The sequence below is a fragment of the Lutra lutra genome, chromosome 2 (assembly GCF_902655055.1).
Source record: "Lutra lutra chromosome 2, mLutLut1.2, whole genome shotgun sequence".
NCBI classification, from domain to species: domain Eukaryota; kingdom Metazoa; phylum Chordata; class Mammalia; order Carnivora; family Mustelidae; genus Lutra; species Lutra lutra.
Window position 1 is genome coordinate 171,713,175 of NC_062279.1, and position 16,418 is coordinate 171,729,592.

The following is a 16,418-nucleotide window of genomic DNA, read 5'->3' on the forward strand; positions in this document are numbered from 1 at the left end:
GATTTGTTAAAGAGGAATTCCGCTGAACAAGAAATACGGTCACAAAACATATTCTCAAGTAAAATATGAATTCCTTGAGATCCATTGCAATGTTTACAAAATTCATGGTGCATTATACTGAACACACACATTAACTTTAGAAAATAGAAAGTTAAAAATGTCAAAAAGGTTCCTTTGTTGCAGATATGTTTGCGTATTTCACCATGTGCACCTCCTAGAAGGGATGCTCGCCTCTCGTCACAGCAGCCTGCTCGCCTCTCGTCACAGCAGCCTGCACAATGCTTCCTCTGAGTTACATACTCAGGAAATGCTGGAATAAATTCTATCCAGTCTTTCATATTTGCATCCACTCACATTGGGTGAGGACTTTCAACTTATCAGTTATAGTCAGGAAAAGGGACGGAAAAAGACTTGCTTTTTTATCCTCAAAACCCAGTGAGTTCTGTTTTGTTTTTTTGTTTTGTTTTGTTTTTCTGTTAAACAGGTACCATTTATTAAGTTTTTCATCTGCTTGACCTGTTTGAAACACTAATAACAGACCCAAGGTCTACATTTTATTGGGTTTCCTCCATACAATTTTTGAATTTGATAGTATCAGGCTATGTTATAATTAGATCATACCAATAGCTAAGTGAATGTTCATAACTTTAAGCCCAACTATAAATGCCCTAGTGTTTCTTTAGTTGCATGATGTTACAATTACTCTCTTACTAGACATTTTTTCACATACTATGCACTGATTCAGGAGTGGCATTTGCACTGCAAAAGCAAACAGACAGTCATGTGAAATAAACCCAGATTATAAATTTGATTATTTTGTTTAATGTCCCGCCCAATTGAGGACAGTTTTAAACACTATTTGGAGAAGGATAAGTGAGTATGGCTCTTTGTTTTCCAACTGTGTTTTGAAAAAACATGTGTCTTTAAGAGGGAAAGAGAATCCTAAAAAGAACGCTGAGAGCCCCCTGCACTGTTACTGTATACCAGTGCTGTCAATGCACCTCCAGATCTTCAACCAACATACTATTTGCAGTTCAGTTCTTAAAGATTATTTATTTATTTATTTATTTATTTATTTATTTATTTGACAGAGAGAGAGAGAGATCACAAGTAGACGGACAGGCAGGCAGAGAGAGAGAGAGAGGGAAGCAGGCTCCCTGCTGAGCAGAGAGCCCAATGCAGGACTCGATCCCAGGACCCAGAGATCATGACCCGAGCCGAAGGCAGCAGCTTAACCCACTGAGCCACCCAGGAGCCCCTGCAGTTCAGTTCTTATTATAAAACCCCTATACATAAAAAACTATTTTTAAAAAATTTAAAGAAAAAACATATCTAACACTTGTTTTCTCACTGATTTCATTCAACAACAAATACTAAAAGCATCTGCCACGTTCCAGTCTACATTCTAGCTGCTGAGGATATCACAATAAACAAAAACCAACACAGACGACTATCCCTATGGAGTGTACGTAAATCATCTAGCATGTGAGCCCCACAGAGAAAAATAAAGTAATTAAGGGAGTGACAGGGTCATAGAAGGAGAGAGGTAGTGACAATTTTAACTTTAGTGTTCAGGACTTCAATGCAAAGGACACATAACAGCAAGAACTTGAGGGAGGAAGGGTAGAAGCCACGTTGCTCTGTGGGGAAGAGCGTTGCAGGACAAAGAATGACAAGGGCACAGGTCCCCAAAAAGGGCTCCTGCTTCTCAGAACTTCTATCTTTATTAGAATAATAGAAAGCAGTTTCCCTATTTTGTGATCTATCCAGTTAAAATTTTCTACTTGGGGCCCAGGGGGGGGAAAAAAAGCTGGTATAAGGTTCTAGTTAATTCTCTAATCTGTTTTATGCCTCTATGGCCTACAGGCCAAATCTGCCCCTTCATGTGTTTATAAATAAAGTCTTTTTTTTTTTTTTTTAAGATTTTATTTATTTATTTGACAGAGAGAGACCACAAGTAGACAGAGAGGCAAGCAGAGAGAGAGAGGAGGAAGCAGGCTCCCTGCTGAGCAGAGAGCCCGATGCGGGACTCGATCCCAGGACCCCGAGACCATGACCTGAGCCGAAGGCAGCGGCTTAACCCACCGAGCCACCCAGGCGCCCCTATAAATAAAGTCTTATTGAAACGCAGCCTCATTCATTGGTTTATATATTCTCTGTGGCTACTTTCAAGCCACAACTGCTCAGTTGCTGATTTCCCACAGATATCCTACAGAGGCTATACCCAGATTAAAATGTATTTTATCTGATCCTTTACAGAAAAAGTTTGCTAATACCTTCTCTCTGGAGTTCAGAATGCCATCTACAGAGTGCCCCAGCACCAAACAGACATATGACCATGAGTTCAATAAAGCCCAGTAACCTCTGCTTAAGGAGGGGGCAAGCATCACTTTGTCTAATTAATGAGCATCTTAAACACCCTTAACAATAGCCTACAGAGTCCAATTAGGAAAAGGAGAAATTCCAATTCTACTTATAATAAATAATACATGCTTCTTGGCCAGTAACATACTTCTTTTCAAGTCATAGCAATAAAATCATGTAGAAGAGTTTAACCTCTTGGTGATATAACAAGTTCCTTTAATTTGTGATCTTTGCTCATCCTGGTATCCAGGAGAAAAACTGTTAAGGCAGAAAACTCAATCATTTCCCCTAAAATGGAAAAACATAAATCTAGACAACTTACAGCATCTAACCTTAGGCAGATTCAGAATAGGAAGGATGGCAAGTCTGAGTTCTGATAAATAGAGAGGAAAAATGTTCTAAATGTCCCAGAGGTAGCCAATGATGTTAAAGCTTTTTCAGTGTGCCTGGAGCATAAACAGATCAACCCTGCAGAGAATGAGGTACCATCAGAGATCATGCAGGAAACCACAGCTGCTGGGGGCTCTATACCCAGAATCTGCTAAATCTTCCGGTATAAGCGGAGAGAGCACTAGGATTTCCCTAAACACTTAAACTATACAGAAATGAAAGATTCGAGAATATTCAAACTCGCTGTTTCGTGTCACCTGTGTGTACTTTAGAGTGCTTATTCATACCTTTGCTATTAGACTATGTAGTTAGCAATAATACTGATGACTGATGAAAAGTAGGCCTAGTTGACTACATTGTCACCCTAATGTAACCAGAAAGGAGATAAGATAACTTGTACTAAAAAGTATTCTGTTTCAGTTTATTCAACACCTAATTTGCTAAAAGAAAGCAATGGTATAAAGTTTTTACCATATAATTTATAACCATAAAATATACTTAAAAAGTTGGGATTTTTTTTTCCACTTTCTTCAGAAATGTAAAATCTGTTCCCCACTAGTCAACTAATGTTTCTTCTGGTGATTTCCTGCTAATAAAATTTATTTTAGGTCCAACAAAGTCTTTCTAGAAATGATGCACATTTTGGGGGAAAATAAAGAAAACCAGCACGTTGCAGGGTCTCATTATATTAACTACTAAAACAAAAATATATTTCATCCCAAAATAACTTAATAATTCATGAGGAATATTTCAAGTAAATATTTCAAAAGGACATTCAAAAATCGGGATGCCAGAAAACAATTCTAATTAAACATAATCCCTCCCCCAAGTATTTTCAGTACTGTGAAACCTTAAGGGACAGAAGTTTCCTTGTAAACATCTGAAATGATAAATCTGTTTTAAAAGTATAATATTCAAGGACTCTGACCTTCTGTGCAACATACAAAAATCAAAACAATATATCAATAACAGTGAAGCCTGAAGTCTAACAATGATGTACTTTCCCTAACTACAATTAAGACTTGTATTCCTAAACAGAACACTGTTATAATATGAGCAAAAGCCAAACAGCGTGGGCCTAGTAATACCAACTCAATCTCTGTTGTTTTTCTTTGCTACAAATTGGGACACAGTGCATGTCAGTGTAAAGTTAGAAACTAACATTAAGGATGTAGATGTGAAACTGCAAACTTTCAATTTGCTATTCGGAACCTTATCCCAGCATTCCATATAATATATTGCACATGTTCCTCCTCAGGTCTGAAGAACAGCATTTGCAAAAGTTCACTGAAAGTCCCTAAAAACTGTGTCTGTATGCATGGGGGAAGGGTAGGGATGAGGAGTAGCAGCAACCCAGCAAGTTTAGAAATGGATAAACTTGAACTTAGGCTACTTAGAGGGTTAAAATTAGTAACAACATACCCTTGAGGAGACAGTTTGTCTAGCCATCCCGATTTAACCTTCCTTGCAGAGGATCCATAAAAACAGGCATAGGGAGATATTGCATTTGAGGAAACGATCGAGGACTCAGCATTTCCACTTGTTGAGCTTAATGGATAACTGTGCCTATTGACGGGGTCCATAGTCAACGCTTTCTGAGTCCTAGACTTAGATGCCTTTGAGTTTTTTCTTCTTAAACTCTGAAAGCATTCTTCTACTGTTGAATATTCTGATTCTGAAGCAGAGTCTACTGGAAGGTTATTTTTGTCCTCTCGAGGTATCCAAATATCTTCCACTTTGTCTTCACTTATATTCTCCTTCCTGTTATCATATATGCTAAAGGGAAACAAATGGTCTTAATATTTCGAAGTGCCATATGTCATTTAAGCCACTGGTTACTTTGCAAATTTATAAACAACAAATCACAGAATTTTTTTTTAAGACTTATTTTAAGAGAAAAAGAGAGAGCACACACGTGCCCAAGTGCACGCACGCACACATGTGAGCAGGGGAAGGAGAAGGAAAAAAGGGAGAAGCAGACTCTCCACTGAGCTCGGGGCTCCAGGTGGGGCCTAATCCCAGGACACTGAAATCACCACCTGAGCCAAAACCAAGAGACTGATGCTTAACTGAATAAGCCACCCAGGTACCCTGAAATCACAGAAATTTAAGGTCAGAAAAGTCTTAGGCGTTCAATTAATCCATCTGATAATTTTCTTAAATTCTTTTGGAAAAAGTTAAATAGAAATCTCTTATTACACTGACATATTTGAACACTGCTAGAAGTAGTACCATTTTTCTTATGCGTCAGTAATCTGATCTGTTTATTCTAGGGGGCTGGGTGCAGACTGGTAGTAAGGGTTGAGATTGACCATACTCCCTGCATCACAATTTCGTATCTTCACCAACACCCTTATGGAGCCGGCCCAAGGTCTAGTCCACAGGCAACGTCGTGAACCACCACCTCATCTATCTGCAGACCTTACTTCCAAACTGGTTGCCCTTTGCTGGCTCTCTGCTATTCAATTCCAAGAATCCTATGTTCCATCATAATGTCAGAAAATAGTGAGTACACTCAGCTGGTGAAAGCTTCTGTATTATTTTGCAACACTAATGAGAAAAAACTGCACCACGCTGTTGGCCAGAAAATGAGAAAGACTCAGGAGACAATCAGAAGGTAAAAGCTGTATAACCTATAATATCACCAGAAGGCATTCATAATAACTAAGCATACTGCTAAAGACTAAAGGAATAACAAAATAGATTCACTCAATCATTTATGTGTAATAAAACTCATTACAAGGGCACCTGGGTGGCTCAGTAAGTTAAAGCCTCTGCCTTTGGCTCGGGTCATGATCCCAGGGTCCTGGGATCAAGCCCCACATCGGGCTCTCTGCTCAGCGGGGAGCCTGCTTCCCCCTCTCTCTCTGCCTGCCTCTCTGCCTACTTGTGATCTCTGTCAAATAAATAAATAAAATCTTAAAAAAAAAAACTCATTACAAAGACATTTTTGCTAATCGATGGAATAGATATGCATAAAGCTCAAATTACACCATTCTGGTCTCCAATTATTTAGTTTTGACTTAAGAAAACCTACAACTGGGACCCCTGGGTGGCTCAGCTGGTTAAGCATCCAACTCCTGATTTCAGCTCAGGTCATGATCTCAGGGTCATGACACTGAATCCCCCACATCAGGCTCTGCACTGGGGGTGGAGCCAGCTTAAGATTCTCTCCTTCCAACTCCCTCTCTCTCCACCACCCCTTCTCCTCTTAAAAACAAAAAACCCACAATGATGTCAGCCTTGGAAAGGGAAGAATAAAAATCAAAAATAAAATGAACATTAGGTAATGAGGTAGTACATGGAGTCTTAACAAAGCTGAGAACACTAAAATTTAAGTTGGTGCCTCACTGTTTAATTTCATGTGTGATCCAAATAACTGGATTATTGTCAAGCCACTTGTCAATGCTATACATCCAATAAGAAGGATAGATTACATTACATTTATAAAAATGCTGCACCGCATTTTTATATTTTTTGCACCACCCCTTTCTCCTTCATAGTAACATAACTTGCCATCTTTAATGTGCAGTTGGAGAGCACCACAACATATCTGCCACTTTGGGACAGAAAGAGTGGTTTCGGTTAGGAAAACGAATATAAAGTGCCACTGAATGTCACTATATGCCCAGTTTAGAGATTCTAAATTCAATTATTAAAATAAGTGCCGTTACTAAAACGTTTGGAAAGATTTGAACATACCAATGTAAACCATTTTCTTACAAATATATTATGAGCAGGAAGTCAACACTCATAACATTTTATTCAAAAGGATTAATCAGTATCAATCATGACCTCATACCTTGATTTGATGACAAAAGAGTTTCTTTCCGTAGTTGTTTCCCCTTTGAGTGTTTCTTCATGGGTCCAAAATTCATTCTTTATAGACCTCTTCTATTAAAATACATATATATATATATATTTTAGGATTTTTTATATACACTTTTATTAGGCTAGCAATAGTCTAAAAATATCCACAATATCTGAGTTTAGTTTTTTTATACAAATGTCTAACTGCTTAGATCAATTTTCAGTAAAAACAACTTAATTAGGGAGACTAATTAAAAGAAGTCTTTTGATGTCTTTTTCAATATTATATTTTAATTCATCATTTCAACCAAGAAAAACAGAAAATGCCACCCAAGAACAAAATTTATTCACTTTTACTTTGCCACTTTTTGTCTTCCAACTTCTTTTATTGGAACCAAGAAATAAAATACAACAAGAGCACAAGAGGAAAGGTTAAGTGATAAACTGAATAAGATGTATAAATAGTTGGAAGTAGACATTTGGGTATAAGGCAATGCAAAATTGAGGGGATTTTTGTTTGTTTGCTTTTGCTTTCTCTGGGGGTTTGTCTTTAAAGTAACTTATCTTTTGGAAAAACCTAAAAGTTGGAAAATTCTGAAAACCCACCCTTCTGTATTCCTGAAACTGAACATGTTTTTGCAAAATATATTTTAAGATACACATTTACCAGGATTTTACTTAACAGAATTTTTTGACAGAATTTTACTCTTTCTTCAATATAACTCATTTTTCAAACACCTTAAAGGAATAAATGAAGAGGCAAATATAGACAGAAAAGCAAAGACTTGAATATGGAAAAAAAAATGTAAATGTATGGAACTAACCTTGAAGTTTTCTAGTCTCTGGATGAGAAAGGTCTCTCCATAAGGAAAAATGGAAGATGAATTTTCCTCATTTGAATCTTTTGGGGGAATGATAGGATAAGAATGAAAAGATGTGAATAATGTGAGATATTTTTTTTAAAGTGTTTAATTATTTTATAACAATATCACAACTTAAGCTTTATTCTGAGAGTCCAAAATTATGCTTATGATTTTCACCCTCCAATCAATTCCTCCTATGGTCTTCTTGATATAGAATTCACTGCGTATGCCTCTCACTTCACCACGAAGACACATTATTGTTTCCTAAAGTGTGATGTGTCATATATGTCCTTGCTAACCTCTAAGATCCACATTAATATAACTAAGCACATTTCCCACATATGATGCAAATAGTCAAAATGCCATTTATAATGTTAATTCCTAAATAAGAGAATAGTACTAATGGCAGAAAATAAGTATTAGGTGTATAATTTTCAACAACTTAATTATTAGAATTTCACTAATATAACAGTTAGTTATTATATCATTCAAAATACCAGAATCTACTTAATATGATCTAACATCACAGCCACTAACACATCTGTAAATAAGTTATTTCAAGAGAATTTCCACTGTCCTTGAATTACACAGATCTACAAGAAAGAATTCTCAACACTTGCATTTTGTTATGGCAAATTTTTTTACAGGGTCATTAACCAAGTGTTTGCTATCTTATTATTATGAAGAATGTTCCTGAACTTCTACAAGCAGAATTTTCAAAAAGAAAGAAAAGCCCTGTCAATAATCAATTTACCAAAATAATGTCAGCCCTTTCCAGTTACCATGGAAAAATTACTTTCCATAAATCTATGGAAAGAAACCACTTAATTTAGTTAAATGCCTTCGACTGTGGCTAATGATAAATGAAGTCTGGTGCAAAAAAATCTTTTTACATTAGTATGTACAGGTTTTCAGGAATCTGAGTACAAATTACTCTCTTTTATTCACTCACCTTTAAAAGCATGTATTATGAACCCTAGCAGACAATTATTCCCATTATTCCCTACTCCACAAGTGAGCTGCTTTTTTTTAAATCACAATTTTGACACAGTTGGGACTGTAAAATGAGTGCTAATTTACAAAGACTTTAAATGTGGAGATTCACTTTCCTGTGTCACAGACTTACCAGTTGAGGTAGCAACATTTCTTCTCTCACGGAAATAGCTTAAAGCAAAGGGGGAAAATAGGTAAATTAAAACAGATAAGCAAAAATAGGTAAATTACTATCTGAGTAAAGGATTAATTATAGAGACATACATTCTTCTGGATAGAAAAAAATACTTCTATTGAAAAACAAATTTGATTTTAATTAAACAGAATGGCTAAATTCCATAAAAGTTTTTCTAAGTAGCCTTAATGAGACTTCACTGGATTTTATAAGCATTTGCCTCCCACATTTATAATTCCCAAAAGTAAATGAATATGGTTGCCCAATGCTAGGATGCACATAGGAATTTCAAAACTGCTAGCCATACACTTGTAAGAAACTAATTTTCTAACTAGATTTCAGTATTTATGTAGGTTTTTTTGGTCATTAGCTTTACAACATTGAGTCAAAAATTTGTTGGCTTTTTGAGTATATGAGAAAAGTATGAAAATACATAAGACTTTTCTCAAAAAATTTGCTGCCCTGGGAGAAAAAGATTTCAGGTAAATTAATTAGAATCCAACATAATAATAATGACAGAGAAGGAAAACACTCTGGAAACAATTGCAATAAATACCCACTACTATATGCAAGAGTTCTATTTTTCCATATAAATGCAAGGATCAAGAGAGTGTCCTTAATACCTCTTAAACATCTATCTGCCCAAGAAACTACAAGCAAGGATATAAAAAGAAAAAAAAAAAAAAAGAATAGAAATCAATGAAATAAAATATAGACAAAATTTTAAAATCATTGTAACTAAAGCTGGTTTTTCAAAAACAGCAATAAAACTGATAAACCTCAGGGAAGGAAAATAAAAGCAAGACAGAAACTACCAGTATCAGGAACAAAAGAGGACATCACTATAAATGCTACAAACATTAAAGGAATACTTATAGATTATTAGGGAAAAAAAACTTTATGCCAATAAATTCAACAACTTAGATGAAATGGAAAAATTCTCTGAGACATAATTTATCAAATATAATAAAGAATACAAAAATCTTAATATCCCTGTATCTATTAGAGAAACTGAATCTAGTAACTAGTCACCTACCCACAAAAAACTCTAGGCTGAGACATTTCACTGGTGAATTCCACCAAACATTTCAGAAGAAATAATAGCAATTCTATATGAACTTTTTCAAAAAATAGGAAAGGAGAGACTATTTCCCAATTCATTCCAGAAGGTCAGTACTACAGATACAAAGCCAGTCAAAGACAAAACTACAGATAACTGTTAGAGAAATATGCCTCATGAATTCAGGTGCAAAATTCATTAACAAATTATTAGCAAATCAAATCAACCAACCTATACAAATAATATATTATAACCAGATGAGATTTGGCCTAGGAGACCAAAGCTGATTTAACATGGGAAAAATCAATGTAATTCACCAAATGAAGAAAATCAAAGAGAAAAATCACATTGTCATAACAATAGATCCAGGAAACCAATGACATGATTCAACAACCATTTACAATAAAGACTCTCAGTAAACTTGGAATAGAAGAAAACCCCTCAACCTAGTAAATGGCATTTATGGAAAGCCTACACCATACTTCATGTGAAAGCCCAAATGGTTTTTCTTAAGATTGAGAGAAAGACAAGGAGGTCTGCTCTCACCACTTACATTCACATTATTTCAGAGGTCACCACCAGTGCAATGTAAGTGAAAGAAAGAAAAGGCATGCACTTTGGAAAGGAAAATCTCTTACAAGCAGAAGGTATCTATTAAGTAGAAAATCTTAAGGGACCTACCAAAAAGATTCCCAAATTAACAAGAAAGTCTAGCAAGGTCCCACAGGAAGGGGAAAATATTAACAAATTCAATAGTATTTCTAAATACTAGCATTGAGCAACTGGAAAAATAGTTTGAAATACAATTTTTATAGTAACACCCATAACACAAAATACTAAGGGGTAAATAGGTCAAGACATGATCTGCTTTGATCTACACACTGAAAACCATATAACATTGAAAAACTGAAGACCAAAATGAATAGATATACCATGTTAATGGACTGGAAGACCCAATATTATTAAGATATCAATTCTACAAATATTGATATATACAGTCAACATAAGCTCAAACAAAATTTCAGTAAGCTTTTACATAGAAATTGACAGGGTGATTCTAAAATTTACATGCACATATAAATAACCTGGAATGGTCCAAATAAATATTTAAAAGAACAAACTGGGAGATTTATATAGTTCCAATATTTAATCTAAACCTATAGCAATCAAACCAATGTGTTATTGGTAAAAGGATAAGAACATAAATTAATGGAACAGAATAAAAATACACCTATCTCCCACACATCTATGGTCTATCAGTTTTTGAACAAGAAATCAAGGCAATTCAATAGGGAAAGGACAGTCTTTTCAACAAGTGTTGCAGGAACAAATGGTTATCTCAATGGAAAAATGGGAAAATGGAAAAAAATATGTGAATACCAACCATTACTTCATACTATATACTAAAATTAACTTGAAATAGTGTTTAGAACTACAAGTCACTGCTAAAGCTCTAAAACGCCTGGAAATACACACAAGAAAATCTTTGCAACCTTTGAGTATACAAATGTGTCTTAAATACAAAAACCAAAAAAGAAAATTATAGATACATGTAATATTTAATAAAATTAATGAAAAGCTAACATATTTTACATATACAGAAAACACACTTAAAAAGGAATTAGAATAATTTTAAGTTTATCTACTAGGGGTGTTTTAAAGTATATTTTGCTGGTTTTACTATTAGCCATATGAAATATAAAGAAGAATGTTTGCGATTTTAATTCTTATACTAAATATCCACCTGCAAACAATTACCAAATCAACCAACTTCATTTGATCTACTGTTGATGAATGATTAGCTCAATACAGAAAAAAAGTTGTTTTGAAAATCAGTTATCTGTATATTCTCATTTATCTATGAATAAATTATCACAAGCTATTTTATCTTCTAATACTTATTATGCCCAAAGCATTATGTTAGGAATCTATATATCTGCATCTCATCTTTCATCCTCATAACAGCCCTATGACATAGGACCTGGTGCTTAATCTCACCAATAAAGAAAGGAGGCTTTCCCAGCCCACCTCCCACAGCTAAGAAGAAGCAAAGCTCACACTCTTTCCTCATTTCTGTCTCTTTCTGCCCTGTTGATATCCCACCATTTGTCCTAAAAACTGTAGACTGCTTTTAAATTTGAAATATAAAGCATGGTTGATTTACAAAAATTAAAAACCCATACAGAAAGGCAGTAGTTACCGTCTTCTCTTGTTAATTACACTTTCGTGACTTTGGTCAAGTTATCTAAGAGTCCTGAGCCTGGTTTCCTCATTTATTGAAGGGGAATAAAACAGGGCCTGCTTCCTAGGAATATTATGAGTACTCATGAGAAAATGCTTTTAAAACATTTAAAAAGTACGCTTCACAATATAAACACTCAGTAAGAATGAACAAATCATTATTTTATTAGAGGAAAAAAAATGGTCGTTCCTCCCAGGAACCTTTATGTGCACATTTGTTTCTTAAAGTCCTTAAAAGTAATCACATTTTTCACTTGTGATAGAAAAAACATGTCAACAACCTAGTAAGGGAATAAACTGTAGAGTGTTATTTTTAATAAAATAATATGTAACAGTCACTGCATAAAATATGTGCATCAATGTGGACAATTTCAAAAATAATATTAAGTAAAACACCAAGTGGCAAAAAAAAAAAAAACCTCTGATTATTAAAGTGGATCTTCAGCATGCCTACAGATGTTATTTTTTTCATATATGTTTTAATCCCTAAAATTACCAAGAAAAGCCGTTATAAAGGTTAATTAATGTTAATGGTCTCCCTTTAGGATCTATATTTAACTGTTACTTAGAGAAGGCAGCCACACCAAAAAATAATTACACACCATAAATGGACTATCATTTCATAAAATGTTTTTTTTAAAAATCCAATTCTTGAAATTCGTCACAGACTTACTACAACAGACTAACTACAGGTCATTATAGAACTCAATTCAAAAGAAAACCACAGGGGCGCCTGGGTGGCTCAGTGGGTTAAGCCGCTGCCTTCGGCTCAGGTCATGATCTCAGAGTCCTGGGATCGAGTCCCGCATCGGGCTCTCTGCTCAGCAGGGAGCCTGCTTCCTCCTGTCTCTCTGCCTGCTTGTGATCTCTCTCTGTCAAATAAATAAATAAAATCTTTAAAAAAAAAAAAAAGAAAAAAAACCACAATCATTAGGCATCAGTTTAAAACTGCCTTGAGGTTACATAATATCTAAATAAAACACACAAATCTGATTTCAGAAAACATGAGAGTGTATTAACTCTCATATATTAACTCTCATGTATTAACACAGACCAAGCATGTGAAATTTACAACGTACAGACAATTAAGTCTCAATCCAAGAAGTTCCAAAAAACATCCTTAGGGTAAGAATAATGATAATTACAGAAGGATTGCAACACAAAAATCTACATCATTATTCTCAAACTTTTTTTTTAATCAACTAGCAAAAGTTGTAGCTCAAAATATAGTTTTTCATGGGCAGAGGTCATGAATAGACATTTTTGCAAAGAAGACATCCAGATGGACAATAGATACATGAAAAGATATTCGACATCACTCATCAGGGAAATATAAAACAAAACTACAAAGAGATATCACCTCACATCATCTGTTAGAATGGCTAAAATCAGCAACACAAGAATATATAAGTGTTGGCAAGGATGTGGAGAAAGAGGAAACTTGCAGTGTTGGTGGCAACGCAAATGGGTACAGCCACTCTGGAAAACAGTACGGAGGCTCCTTAGAAAGTTAAAAATAGAACTACCCAGGGGCGCCTGAATGGTTCAGTGGCCTAAAGCCTCTGCCTTTGGCTCAGGTCATGATCCCGGGATCCTGGGATCGAGCCCCATATCGGGCTCTCTGCTCAGCAGAGAGCCTGCTTCCCCCTCTCTCTCTGCCTGCCTCTCTGCCTACTTGTGATCTCTGTCAAATAAATAAATAAAATCTTAAAAAAAAAAAAAAAAACTACCCTACAACCCAGCAACTGTACGACTAGGTATCTACCCAAAGGATAGAAAAATCCTGATTCAAAGGGACACATGCCCCCTGATATTTATAGCAGCATTATCCACAATAGCCAAATTATGGAAAGAGCCCAAGTTCCCTGTGACTGACAAATGTATAAAGAAGATGGGGTGTGCATATGTGTACAATGGAATATTACTCAACCATAAAAAAGAATGAAATCTTGCCATTTGCAAGGATATGAGAACTAGAGAGTATATGCTAAACAAGTTAGAGAAATACCATATGATTTCACTCATGTGGAATTTGAGAAACAAAACTAAGGATCGAAGGGGAATAAAAAGAGAAGGAGAGGCAAACCGAGAAACCGACTCTTAACTACAGAGAATGAACTAATAGTGACCAGCGGGGAGGTCGGTGGAGGGAGGGGTTAAACAGGCGATGGGGACTGAGGAGCAGGCCAGTTACTGTGATGAGCACAACTGTTGTAGGTAAGTGCTAGATCACTATATTCTACACCTGAAACTAATATTAAACCATCTGTTAACTGGAATTTCAGCAAAAACTTAAAAATTTTATATATTTTTGCAAACAAAGCAGTGTTTGAAAAATTTAAAAAGCAAACCTAATGTCTTTTTACTTATAAAAAGTATGGAGCAAACACATCATCCTCTAAGAATAAATCAGACCATGAAGTAAATTTTAATTCGTTATTTAGATGAAGTCAAAATTTTGCAAATATTGAAATAATCAGCCTACTTTTTTCACAGAATTAGTAAGAAGGTATTTTAAAAGAAAATAAATTTTGGACAGCTAAGCACTTTTCCACTGTAACGTGAAATGTGCAGTCTTCTTGAACATGAGAAAGGTTGAATTCCCGTATTTTCCCACTTCAATGTACCCAACAATTGCTTATTACTTTTTTGTACACTTTCTGCTCATGTATATTTCAACATTAAAGTATTACCCATGTAGTGGGTACTTTACCATGTAATGGGACACTTTTAACGTTCATATCATGTCTATGTATAACTAAAGAAAAATATCTAAGGTTGCTATTATCAATACAAATTTCAGAGAAGCCTAGAGACTTGGGGTTTATATTTCACAGCTGTCAAGGGCCCTTAGTCAATACAGTACCTCAGTCTTAAATTATAACGGATGTCCTCTGATCACAGTGCAGCCCTTCGTCCCATCCTCCGCTCGGCCTCTCTGTTTTTTTGCCCTTCCCTCAAAACATTCAGAGGCTCCCCAGGAAAGGGCAAGATGCTGGAACTCTCTGCTTGGAGGCCTCTATGGGAGACCTCCAGGGGAAGCTGATAAGGGAAGAGCTGGCTCTTCAAGATTAAAAAAATCTTCTGGAGTTCATCGTCCATATCCCCACACAGTCCAGCCTTTCCAAGACTAGGAGCAGGCAGGAATTCAGGGGAAACTCAAGGAAAGGACAAAGATAACCCATGTGGCCAGGAGTCAATTGTGTCAGATAAATAAGGAGAGAAAAGGCAGGGGGAGGAACTTGTGTTCAGGGAGAGAGAGGGAAAGGGCGAGCCTCACACCAGGGTAACACATCCAACATCTATACCTTTTAACAGATACATGAAATGTTTACCTAATAAAGGAATTATGTTACAAGTATTGCCCACAAAAAATATTTTTATTTGGTACCTCGAGAAATGTACTAAAATATCATTTATATGTTATTTGATTACAGACAATCTCAGGTTATAGAATCCACAGTTTTAAAGTCATATTATGACATTTTTTAAATTTTACAAAATTATTATTTGCAATTCAGGCCAGCACCACAAGGAAAAACACAGTGCAGTTTGAAAATAATTTAGTTTACTTTCTCATGTTATGATATGAGCACCATAGATACACAGGTACCATTTACTGCCATAATCAGAGCAGAAAGGTTACATGGGGTAATTTGGCAGGGCTCCGAAGCAACTAGCACTAAGTTATTCATGAATAATTTTAACATTATTTCAAGTTTCATCTTCAAAGACTCATACAAATAATGTGAATAACAAGCCTTTCATATGATGCACAGCTTACTTACACTTACAACTGAATAAACACCAAAAGATTCTCAAAAATGTATGAAAAATAGCACAACTTGTTTAAAACTTAAGCCAAATGTTTCTTATCTGAAGTTATCCTACCAACTCCCAAAAGGATTCTGTTCTGGCAAAGAAACACTTTCAATGTGTGTACTCACAGCAAACCCTTCTCAGTTGCCTTCTTTTGTTTAAAATTAGCAAAACATTTTAAAACTGAAGTGTCATACAAAAATTAGTCATCTTCTACTTTGTAACTAATACTTCAAATCTCCTACACGCAATCTACATTTTTAAGAATATTTACTAAATGAGCGGTTAAGAAAGTGAGTGTGGGCTCTGGAGTCTGATGTATTGGAAGGAAATCCTAGTTTACCAGTCATGTGATCCTAGAAAATGAACTGAGGCTCAGTCACCTCATTAAAAAGTGGGTGATTAATATAACATGTATCATAGGGCCACTGTGAGATTTAGATGATCCATGGGAAATTTTAAACCAAACTAAAACCTACAGTGTTTAATAAATGACACTATCACTACTGATTTCCAAGGAAAGACTAGACATCGCTATTGGCACTAGCGATGTCAAGACGAAGACAAACAAGCTAGGCTCTCCGCCCTCAAAGAGTTTATGTTTTAATGAGAAGTTCTTTTTTTTTTTTTTTTTTAAGATTTTATTTATTTATTTGACAGACAGAGATCACAAGTAGGCAGAGAGGCAGGAAGAGAGAGAGGG

The 16,418-nt window shown here is 35.4% G+C and overlaps 1 protein-coding gene across 1 annotated transcript in view; it reads right to left on the minus strand.

The window, feature by feature from the left end:
* Positions 1-16,418, minus strand: part of ARAP2 (ArfGAP with RhoGAP domain, ankyrin repeat and PH domain 2) — a 187,313-nt gene that overhangs the window by 154,829 nt on the left and 16,066 nt on the right. Inside the window, 4 exon segments of the mRNA XM_047719085.1 lie at positions 4,177-4,530; positions 6,557-6,648; positions 7,389-7,465; positions 8,554-8,591. Coding sequence (XP_047575041.1) covers positions 4,177-4,530; positions 6,557-6,648; positions 7,389-7,465; positions 8,554-8,591 — 561 coding nt within the window.